The sequence below is a fragment of the Pongo pygmaeus genome, chromosome 4 (genome assembly GCF_028885625.2).
Source record: "Pongo pygmaeus isolate AG05252 chromosome 4, NHGRI_mPonPyg2-v2.0_pri, whole genome shotgun sequence".
NCBI classification, from domain to species: domain Eukaryota; kingdom Metazoa; phylum Chordata; class Mammalia; order Primates; family Hominidae; genus Pongo; species Pongo pygmaeus.
Window position 1 is genome coordinate 99,456,042 of NC_072377.2, and position 12,374 is coordinate 99,468,415.

At 35.6% G+C, this 12,374-nt stretch overlaps 1 protein-coding gene across 2 annotated transcripts in view; it reads right to left on the reverse strand.

Annotated features, from left to right (window-relative positions):
• The window catches only part of SKIC3 (SKI3 subunit of superkiller complex), a 96,262-nt gene that overhangs the window by 76,718 nt on the left and 7,170 nt on the right, over positions 1 to 12,374 (reverse strand). For both annotated transcript variants that reach the window (XM_054488010.2, XM_063665015.1), the window contains exons 4-10: positions 11,579 to 11,669; positions 7,682 to 7,825; positions 6,317 to 6,408; positions 5,808 to 5,883; positions 5,187 to 5,327; positions 1,605 to 1,703; positions 1,379 to 1,487 (exon numbers count right to left, since the gene is read on the reverse strand). In XM_054488010.2, coding sequence (XP_054343985.1) covers positions 1,379 to 1,487; positions 1,605 to 1,703; positions 5,187 to 5,327; positions 5,808 to 5,883; positions 6,317 to 6,408; positions 7,682 to 7,825; positions 11,579 to 11,668 — 751 coding nt within the window. In that variant the 5' untranslated portion in view covers position 11,669. The remainder of the gene's footprint in view (positions 1 to 1,378; positions 1,488 to 1,604; positions 1,704 to 5,186; positions 5,328 to 5,807; positions 5,884 to 6,316; positions 6,409 to 7,681; positions 7,826 to 11,578; positions 11,670 to 12,374) is intronic.

The window sequence follows — 12,374 nt, forward strand, 5'->3', positions numbered from 1 at the left end:
GCTGGGATTACAGGCGCCTGCCACCGCGCCCGGCTAATTTTTTGTATTTTTAGTAGAGACGGGGTTTCACCGTGTTAGCCAAGATGGTCTCGATCTCCTAACCTCGTGATCCGCCCGCCTCGGCCTCCCAAAGTGCTGGGATTACAGGCGTGAGCCACCGCGCCCGGCCGGTAATAGCATTTTTTTATTCAGACACCAGGGGAAAAAAAAAAAAAAGTAAAAGAGGACTTTAAAGGAGAGTTAAAATGAGGAGAACTGAGATAGGTGCAATGGTCATTTTCTACCAAGGAATTTTCCCTTCACAGTTATCTTTAGCAGTAGTTTTCAACCCTTTTTTCACTATGACACATGTGAGGGTCATTCACATACAAAGCATTCTCATGTACATACTCATTTAGCAACAAAGTGAAAAAAACTAAATGGATTAGTAAAGCTCCACAATAATTGACAATCACTACCACACTGGTGTATGTACTAATATTTCTATTTCAGTGACTAACTTCTGTGAATTTGTTCACCTCAAGAGAATAAGGCATGAAATTCAGGTTATTTAAAAAAAAAAAAAAAATCTATTCAGCACAGATACTGACCAAAAGGAAAGAGGCTAGTGAAAAACCAATATAGCCAACCTCTTGTAAACTAATGGAATACCAGCCCTGGACACAAGACATCCACAGCTACAGGTTAGCCAACTCCCAGCAAGCTAGTTGTCATCACTTCTCTCTTCCTCCCAAACAAAGTACATGAAGATACAAGAGCATGAAGTATACACAGAGACAAATTCTCCCACTTGAATATGCTCTATTTCATTAAAAAAGGAGATTCAGGAATTTAATTACTTTATAATATTACAGTATTCATAACAGTGTTCTTATGACACTGTGACATAACATCAACACTGAGGCAGCTAAACTTTCCAAAAATCCTTTCTGTGATATTCATAGCTCTGTGTAATATAGCCTGACCTATTTAGCCAAAATATATCTTAGTTATTTCTTCCACTATAGCAAGTAAACCTATTTTACCATTCCTAAAAAATGCACCCAGCTCCACATCTCTGCTCATGCCAGCTGGAATACATTTCCCCTACTCCTGTTTATCTAGTTAAATTCAAGACCCCCTCCAATTCCCACCATTAAAAAGATTTCACTGACTAACAATAAATCTGGCAACCCATAATTCTTCTGTATTACTGTACTTTCCTATATTTATTAGTCTTTTCATGTACACAAAGACTACACATTATACTTCTTTTTATGTCCAGAAACACAGAAACAACACCTTAAACATGGTAGACACTAAAACATTTTTTGATTAATAACATCACTCACATAATCACACACCTCTAGGACACACACTATAATAAGGAAGAAATTACCTGATTCAATTAAATGCAAACAAAGCACTTCTAATGGATACTGTACAGTAGGATAGATGTTTATCATTCCTTCACAGGCCTTCTTCAATCTAGCAGACTCATGAGGAAACTTGAAAATATAAAAGCGAAATACACAACATTCTAGTAGTAGTAAAATGTATTTATGAACACTTTCCTGATTAGAAATACATACCAGTCACATTAGAGATTTAAAAAATCAACTTACTTTGGATAAACTCTGAATGAAATGCCTATAAAGTACTTGGTGATCTTCACTAGGAATCTTATCTGATAATCCCAGTGCATTCTCAAAAGCAGTTAAAAGCTGAAACAAATAAAAAAGCTATCATCTGTATCATACTTAAATGACAAATGATTAAATGTATAAGACTCTCTTACACAAACTACACCTTCAATTAACTGCAAATGTATTCTACAGTCTGACCCTGACAACTTCAATGAGGAAAAAAATGTATATGTAAGTTTTGGAATGCATTCTAACTCCAACTGGCCAGCAAACTGCACTCAACTGGTAAGTAACAACTATACATTAACAACATTAATTTAACAAAACGCACTTCCAAGTGCCTGCTGTCTCCTACAAAGTAGTCAACCAGAGTGTAGTCTTATATGCTAGTATAGCTGCTACTGCTCACATATCATTTTTAAAACAATTCTGAAATCACTAGCACGTCCTTTGAAATATCTTCAATGATAGCAAATCTTCAACCTTTAAAAAACAGTTATAAAGTTGGGTGATACTTTTGGTAAAAGAAAAGCAGAGATATGACTGAACTGTTATGAAATCACTTCTCTTATGCAGTATTAGCTGACTCTGAAGAACATTCCATCACTTCTCTTATGCAGTATTAACTGGCTTTGAAGGCCAACAGGCCTTCTAAATATGTCTTGAATAAGAACAGCAATACTAGAATCCAAGGCAAGTGGTATAAAGCACTTCATACCACTCAGCTGGCTACACGTTCTGCATTTTAAAATGAATACTCATGACTTAATACCAAAAAGCCATAATGTAATTCAATATCTCAAATTTCTTTGGAAAGTATGGTATAAAGTCTATGTAAATAAGTAAAATTTTGCTGCCCTGATAAAGTTAACAATCTTACAAAGAAGGAACATAGCTCAAAACAGTCTAGCATAAAAGATTTTTAAAAACAGTAATAAAATTATTCCAAATGAAAAATCTGTAATACATTTTTTTCTAAATACTCAGTATTCAAGGTAGGTAACAATAAATCCCCCCATCCTTTTATCTATTACTACCAGTTAGAAATCAATTCTTAAAATCATAAGTACAATTAATTCTCTGTCATGGAGGAGGGTAGGATAGACCATCCAAAAAGTTATTTTACTTATTTTGAAATGTGTGTGATATTCTGGTAACCTACACTATTTTAAGGAAAATAATAAAGTTATATTATGATATACAATTTAAGAGAAACTGCTAAGCTACCTAATTTTGTCACTGCTCAATTTTTTCCACAACTGAATCTATGCACAGATAAATCATGTTATCACACACAAAAAAGAAATCTTATTCTCACATTTTTATCCCCAGCTCTTAGGACCCTGCCTGACACATAATAGTTAGTCAATAAATATTTTCTGAATAAACAAATTGATGAGTGAATAAATGAACACATATACAAAGAAATGAACTTCCTATCCTATACAGTCTATATTTGTTTATTTAAAAATTCTACTCAATTTAACAAATGTACATTAAGTAGCTATTTACTATAATAAGACATAAAGTTGACTTTTAAAGTTACAAATAAAAAAAGGAGAATGACAGATATATTTTCCAAATGTGGTTCAAAACCAATTATTTTTTAGTCTTCCAAAAATTCTTCTCAATTACTTTAAAATCTGCACCATAAAGACTTTTTTTCTAGGTGAAAAATACTAAATATAAATATATTAAATACTAAATTTACTCTAAATACTAAATATAAATACTCTAAACAGTGGAATTGCTAAACCTCAAAGTAATTCAGTACTCTTAGTTCAGAAGTGTAAAGAAACACACCTTTAAAGGTATAACTTTTTAGACACCATAAGCAGTTTTGTGAAAGCCAATTCAGTTTCTTTTTTACAGCGATTAAGTTACTGATGTATTGCAGATTCTTATGAACACAAGAGAATGAAATTCTGATACCATGAGTACCAATTCCACTCCATCCAGACTCCGTATGAGACTACAGGCCAATAATTCTGACTTTATCTAGAAGAGCCTCTGTGAATTTAAAATTGTACATTTACAAAATACCTTGTCTAACATACAATCCTTTTTTTTTTGAGCATCCATTGAATCATCATTGAATGTCCTATTTCCAATGTAATTCATGGACTAATATCCAGAATCTATAAGGAACTTAAACAAATTAGCAAGAAAAAAAAAAAAATCCCATCAAAAAGTTGGCTAAGGACATGAATAGAAAATTCTCAAAAGAAGATATACAAATGGCTGACAAACATATGAAAAAATGCTCAACATCACTAATGATCAGGGAAATGCAAATCAAAACCACAATGCAATACCACCTTACTCCTGCAAGAATGACCATAATCAAAAAATAAAAAAAATAGATGTTGGTGTGGATGCGGTAAAAAGGAAACACTTCTACACTGCTGGTGGGAGTGTAAACTAGTACAACCATTATGGAAAACAGTGTGGAGACTCTGTCTGTGGAAAACAGTGTGGGCTGAAATGGGCGGGTCACTTCAGGTCAGGAGTTTGAGATCAGCCTGGCCAACATGGTGAAACCCCATCTGTACTAAAAATACAAAAATTAGCCAGGCATCGTGGCACATGCCTGTAATCCCAGCTACTTGTGAGGCTGAGGCAGGAGAATTGCTTGAACCTAGGAGGCAGAGGTTGCAGTGAGCCGAGATTGCACCACTGCACTCCAGCCTGGGCAACAGAGTGACACTCTGCCTCAAAAAAAAAAAAAAAAAAGAACTAAAAGTAGAACTCCCATTTGATCCAGCAATCCCTCTACTAGGTATCTACCCAGAGGAAAAGAAGTCATTATACAAAAAAGATACTTGCACATGTATGTTTATAGCGGCACAAGTCACAACTGCAAAAATACAGAACTAGCCCAAATGCCCATCAATCAATGAGTGGATAAAGAAATTGTGATATATATATATAGATAGACACAGACACACACATACACACACAATGGAATACTACTCAGCTATAAAAAGGAATGAATTAATAGCATTTGCAGCAACCTGGATGGAACTGGAGACTATTATTCTAAGCGAAGTAACTCAGGAATGATAAACCAAACATCGTATGTTCTCACTCATATGTGAACATATGATAAGAACATTGTATGTTCTCACTCTAAGCTATGAGGACACAAAGGCATAAGAATAATACAATGGACTTTGGGGACTTAGGGGAAGGTGAGGGATAAAAGACTATAAATTGGGTTCAGTGTATACTACTCGGGTGATGGGTGCACCAAAATCTCACAAATCACTACTGAAGAACTTACTCATGACCAAATACCAACTGTTCCTCAAAAACCTATGAAAATTAAAAATTTTAAAAAAACCCCATAGAAAGAAATAAACCCAATAAAAAATGAGCAAAGATGTGAACACACACTTCACCAAAGAAAATATACAGGTGCAAATAAACACATGAAAAGATGCTCAACATTACTAGGGAAATGGAAATTAAAATGACAATGATCAATTATGTTTCCATTTTCTAAATTCAATTAAATGATCAATTTTCATGAACAAACTTGAGGAATAAATGAGTCAATACCAATTGCTGAGTTTCATTATTCTGGTCCTCTGTACTTTCAGCCAGGAACTGAGTCAATTTTCTCCATAGTTGATGAAGCTCTTGGTTGTCTGCACCTTCTTCCTGCCGTGTTTTTATCAACTTGTGCCATGTTCGAGCCACCTATTAAAGAAGGAGATTTTAAATTATTTTGTCCAAAATGTAAAAATGCCAATAAAAATGTAAAATCTGCAAATAAAAACATTTTTAATCTGTTAATATATGAAAATAGCAAAAGCATAGAACCCCATCTATTTTTATTTTATTTTATTTTATTTTTTTGAGATGGAGTTTCGCTCTTGTTGCCCAGGCTGGAGTGCAATGGCACAATCTCAGCTTACCACAACCTCTGCCTCCTGGGTTGAAGTGATTCTCCTGCCTCAGCCTCCTGAGTAGCTGGGATTACAGGCATGTGCCACCATGCCCAGCTAATTTTGTATTTTTAGTAGAGACAAGGTTTCTCCATGTTGGTCTGACTGGTCTCAAACTCCTGACCTCAGGTGATCTGCCCACCTCAGCCTCCCAAAGTGCTGGGATTACAGGTGTGAGTCACCACGCCCAGCCCATCTATTATTAAAAGAAGTCAGAAAATCATTCACCAACCTCTAGGTGTTTCTTTTCTTGGTAATATAGATCCACAAGTTTCTTGCAGACATCACACCACTTCAGTTTGTCAACACTTAGAACAAAACAAAACACACACACACACAAAAGGATTTTGAATCTGATTAATAAAAATAACCAAGGACTTAAAACACTAAAATTTAAGTATTCCAATAATAATTTCAGGTACTATTTTAAATTAGAACATATCTTCTTTCATATTACAGTAAAATTTTCTAAAATGAGCTCCTCATAAAAAAGAAAAGGTTTAAGAAATATTATCTTCTATTATATTGACTGAAAATAATATCAAAGTTCCAAAATTAGTCAATCCTCTTACTAGTAGTGTTTTGATTCTATTTCAATCACAAAAGATTCTGTGACAAATGTTTGAAAGAAAAAAGCTTCCCAATTCCCAGTAAATGTTGGAATACTTCTATATGATTTTTAATCAGTTTATTAAAATTCAAGTTTTGAAAGAAACTGGACTTTCCTCATACATTTCCTACCTTTCATAAAGATCCAGGAGCTTTTGGTAAACACCAGGCAAGTCATCCTTAGCATTTATGTGATTATATTTCTCATACAAGTTTGCTAACCCCTAAAAGAAGAAGTACTCATGATTATTCTTTTTCCTAAAACATTTGCTCTTCTCACATTCATTTATTTTGCTAAATAATATGATAATCTATAAAGATTATTTATGAAAAAGATTATAATTTACAAATGAAATGATCTGTCTGGGATTTGCCTCTAAATATAATAGCTGGGGGTCAGAGGGCACAGGTAAAGTGGATATTGTTGAGTATGGGTGACAGGAACAAAGAGGTATACCATTCCCTTTTCTTTTGAAAATTTATTTGAAGTGCTTCACAACAATAAACACTTTTAATGGCTATTCTACAATCTTACCATCTAAGATTACTATATGACACTATTTTTTTTAATTTCAGCATGTGTTTTAAAGTGTTTTATTGCGATATCATTGGCATATAAAAATTGTATGTTTTTAAGGTGTACAACTTGATGTGTTGATACATGTATTCACTGTGAAATGACCACCATAATCAAGCTAACTAGCATAACCATGCTACATAGTTACCATTGGTTCGGCGGGGCGGGGGCGGGAGATGAGAAGATATAATTTTAAGATCTATGTGACACTACTTTTATGATATGATCAAACAAAAAGAAAAATCAAGCAGTCTGTGAAAATTGTCATTTTTGCTTTAAAGAAGGATCAGATATCCTAAACCACTCAGTCCATTATCAAAGCAGCAATTTCTCTAAGTGTGTTACCAGATATCCTCAAGTTCTTATTCACATGAACCTGAGACAAACAGGTTCACACTCTCCAGGGCTGACTACATCGTATTAATCAGTTTCAAAGGTGAGATTGACATACTAAACAAAGTTATTAAATGTGAAAAAGTTGGAGAATCTAAGTAAAAACATTAAGGCCACTAAGTAAGAAAAAAGAATTTAACTTGCACTCAAAGATAGAAACATTAACATTTTTATATTATTTTATTTTTAGGAAACATTGAAAAACATTTCTTTTTCCTCAGGTAAGCATAAAGAATAATATTGTGGTCTTTTATATGCACATATAACTAAGGTAGAGATTTATATTTGAGTGCTTACATTAGAAATAATCCATTAGGTAGGATGTTAAATAGTGTTAAACAACATTCTTTGCACCACTTTTTTTCTAAACTAACTTTTAGGTTTAGAAAACCAATAAATTTAAATTTTTTCTTACATGGGGCAAATGTAGGTTTAAATGCTTAGTTTAATGTTGAAACCTGTATTCTGAAAAATGCAAAAAAAATAAATCCATTCCCATAATACAGAAAAAAAAAATTTCTACATACCTGCCAAGCTAGTAATTGGTCTGGCTCTAATTCAGCAGCTTTTTTATAGGCACTCTGGGCCTGATCAGGTTGTTCTAGTTCAGCTGCAGCAACACCAATAAAAACCCAGGCATTATAGTTATTTTTCTCTTGTTTTAACACTGTCTGATTTAAAAAAAATTAAAAGAGCAGGTCAGTAAATTTTGGAAGCAAATGAACTAACAATAACAGAAAGTCTACTATGAGTCAGGAAATCTGTATCTACCACCAACAGGGCAAACTTCAGAATGCCATTTAACCTATCTGTGTTCAGTTTCCTCAGGGGAAGGAGCTGGACTGTATGAGTGACCACAATGGCTTTGAAATAACAGGTGGTTTTTTTAAAGCTGCCCAAGTGATACTGACACCTCCACCAAATGCCTCCCCATGCTCTTTGAGAATACTGGGTATAAAAAGAACAGTAACTACTCAATCATCCTGCCTGTCTCCATACTGCTACTGGTCAAACTCACAAAGCTGTTCTCCATTTCATTTCACTTAATCCAACTCTCATATTTTCCTTCACCATGATAGTTTCCCCATATTAGACACATGGATTTTTCTCGAGATTAAGACTAGGAAAGTAGATTCACCCCAGTGTGATTATACCAAATATATTCAAAATAAATAGTGGCAACGAATGTTTAAACAACACCTGCCAACTGGAATGAAAATTATATGTAGAGATAATTGCTTTCAGAAATAACAGCTACTTGCTAAGGTAAAATAAAATAGCTTGAAGCAGTTAGCAAGTATGTTCTAGGGAAAGAAAAACAAAACCAGTAGCTAAAACGAAATTAGCCTCTTAAGGTTTTACATTATTCTAGAGAAAATAAGAACATTTCCATGAGTTAAGCCAGTCATATTATTAGACTTGAGTGCATCCACATAACACTTCTAATAATCTGTCCCTAATATGCAGTACAAGCTTCATTCTATCTGTGAACACACTGATTACACAAATTGGGTCATTGTCACCTAAGTCAGAGTAAAGGGAGCACCAGGGGGAAAAGGTACTCAGGCCTCATAGCACCTGCTCCAAGATTTAAATTTTCCAAAAACCCAGCTGCTGAGAGGGCCTGCTGTAACCCTAAGACCAGTTTTCCCCAGTAGCTGCCATGACTCTAAGTCTAGTTTTACTTACCATTGTCACTCACCAATCAGAGCCTGCCAGCTCCCAAAAGCTTCTCTAGTACCAGTGAGCTTTCTTTCAAAATAATACATAACACTTTTCTTTCCAATAAAATGGCCAACCTTCTCTGTTCTTCAGACATACAAAAGACCACTTAGCCTGTGTGTGTATGCCCCAAATTGCAATTCTTGCTTCCCAAAATAAAATTCAATTTAAATATTCGTTTCTCTATTTATTTTGACTTCAACATAATAATGCTGCCTCCTAACAAACCACAACAATGATGTAACTACCAAAGTTAAGCTCTAAACACTGGGGCCTTATTAATGCTTATGTTCCCAACACCAGGTACAACGGCTGGCACTTAACTGCTGAACAAAATGTCATACTCAACCAGCAGTTAGTTAAGTACCGACTATCTGCCTGATGACCAGGTTTTCAGAATCTGAAATGGATGTTTAAGAAAATAATTATCAACAATGTGGTGAAAGCAGGTATGAGATTCTGAAAGAACATAGAGAAAAAAGTACCGAACTCTGCACAAACTGGAGAAGGCTTCCCTGAAGGGATACTCATACCATGTGATAAAGCACCACAGGCAGACAAGGTGATGAACAGACAAAACCACAGCAAATGCAACATTCCTTTACTCAAAAATTCATTTAGTCTCAACCAATATTCTGGGTTACTATACATTAGTAATCAGGCATTTATAACTGATTAGCTATCCATTTGCATTTTCTAATTCGGTCTCTCTAGTATAAATTATTAACTATTTGGTGGAATTCATATCTGAATTTTGCAGAAAGTCTACAGAAAGAAGACAGCTACGGTGGTCCTGTATATAATAATTGAAACGTGCATCAATTAGATAAACCTAGTGCTGAAGGAAACGGTCCTTCTTCCCTTCTTGTATTCCATCCATAACCTGTCCCCACTTGGAACATACTGCCCACCTTCTTCTATATCAAGATTAATACTATCGTGGCCTTGCATCCCTGCTGGGCTCCATCAGTCACCACCAGAAACCTAAACCTCACAAGGGTATCCTTTACCTGTTTACTCCTTAGACTCATCCTCATATTGCCATGTATTGCCCCGAGTCTTGCCCAATTCCCTCCCTACCACTCTCCTAAATTCTTCATTGTGCCCTCTGGAACTCCCAATCTGGGTCAGCCAAGTTCCTTCCATATTTTTAACCCTTCTTTTAACCACACCAAACTCTGCCTCAATGAAAACATGGCTAATTCCCCTGTACATCCTACAGATTGCAGTTGACTTCTTTTACGGCTCACATGCCACAGGCCTAGGAGGTGAGAAACGACTTCTCCTTGCTCACACTGTCACCTACAGTCCTCTACTGCTCCTTCCTCCTTCAGCAACCCCACTACCTTTGAAGCTCAGGCCATCCAACTATACTACTAAAAATAGCCTTCTTGTTGCTACAATCTACCGACTTCCTAACTCCCTTTTCCTTCAGTGAAAATTCTGTATCCTTCTTTTCCACCTCAGTGCCTGTATTCATTCTAACATTCATGTTGACATCCCGTTGAACACTCTGGCCTCTCAGTTATGTGACCTCCACACTACTCACCCATCCAAAATCTGAATTTCCAGCACAGTACTATTCTGCTCCTCTCCTACCATCCCACTTCAATTACTGTAGTGTTCCCATGGTAACAAATCTTTAACCTTTGATTTCTCTAATTTTTTCTATCCTAACCCCTTTTTCCATTGCCTATCAGCCCACTTCTCATTTCTCATTCCTCCTTATCCAGCTTAGACTCCAGGGCTCACCACTGTCATCACTCCCTTGTCATTGCAACCTCTACTCCTTTGCATGTCTTTCCTCTCATCTTTCTCTCCATCCATGCTTGAACCCCATCATGCCCATCTTCAAACCTAAGAAGCTGAATACAAAGAGAGAAAACTACAGTGGAGTTCACTAATTTCACTTTAATAGCTAGAAACTTCAAATGGGCAATCACTAGGGCCTGCTAATCTTTCCAATCCTTACTAGCAAGTTTGTTTTCCCACCATGAAAAAAAAAAAAAAAAGAAAGAAAGAAACCATTTCATACCTTCTGTTATCTCAAACCTCCTAACCAAGTCTTCTCCCAGTCTCATATTATACTTCACCAAGAAAATAGAAGCCATTAGAGAAGAAAGCTTTTCCCACCACCAAATCTACAAGCCCAACCCTGTATGGATGGGCACCTATCTTCTCTCCTGCTAAGATGGAAGAAGGATTAAAGGGCTCCCTCAAGCTCTGGAGCCCAGTGTGTCTCTCACCTACTGATGACTTCACTCCTACCACTACCCTCTGTCTCTCCCCCGAGTCCAATTTCTCCCTCTGAATGGAAACATTCCCATCAGCATAAAAATAAGCTTTATAATCTTGGTCCTCTCATCCACAAACCAAATAGAAATAGAACACTAATATGCCATTAAACAATGAAAACTTTAAGATACAGTAGCATTCCACGATACAACCATCAAAAGACATTTATGGGATATTCAGGTTTTAAGAACTTGGTTTTGGTAAGTTACCAATACAGAGAAAATTAAGTTTGGCAGAGGTAGTTTATCCTGCTAACTGGAGGTTAAAAGTCCAACCATTCTAATGGTTCTACTAAATGGCCTTACCATTTTTGTTGTTTGGACAGTAAATAATTCACATATTACAAATCAACAATGTTTATAAATGGGTAACATACTTTCATTGTGGAAGAAAAAAATACTGGTTACCTTACAGTGTTTCAAAGCTTCTTTGTATTCTTTGTTTCTGATTGCATCTCTAGCACTTTTTAGAGCAGTCTTCACTTCCTTGCTGGACATTCTGTCAAGGCAGAAAGCCTGAGTGAATCTACAGTAATACCTACCCAACCCTAAAGTTTCCAACAAACTTAGCCATCTGAAAAGGGAACCTGGAAAAAGAAAAGACTCCTTCTCTCTGGAACAGTCTTCCCTCTAGAATATACACAGTTTATTCCTTAACCTCTTCAAATCTGTACTCAAATGTTACTTCCTCAATGAAACCTTCCTTTGACATGCTATTTAACATTTTAATCTTGCCATCCCCCTACTCTCTACAACCCAGTATTTCCTGAACCTCTTCCATTGCTTTATTTTTCTTGAAAGCATTTGTCACATTTAATATACTATATATTCTGCTTATTTATCCTATTTATTTTCTGGGTCCCAACCCCACAAGAATGTAAGTTCCATGCAGGCAAGAATTTTTTTTTTCACTGCCGCATCCCCAGGACCTAGTATCTTAAATTATAGATGATCAATTAATAAGGTTGAAATTGAGTTATATTTATTTACATTCATTCTCTATATATTTTGGCTAAAATACAAATGATCTTGTTGATCAGGACTCAAAACACATACTAATCTCAATCCAACTCTCCCACTCTATACAAAGCAAGATCTAGTAGAATAAGCCCAAGTCACAGATAAAACACCAACACAAATAATTTCAGTGACTGTGATATGAAAGTTTAAGAAAGCATTGTTTTAATGCTAGTTTCTGTGAAAC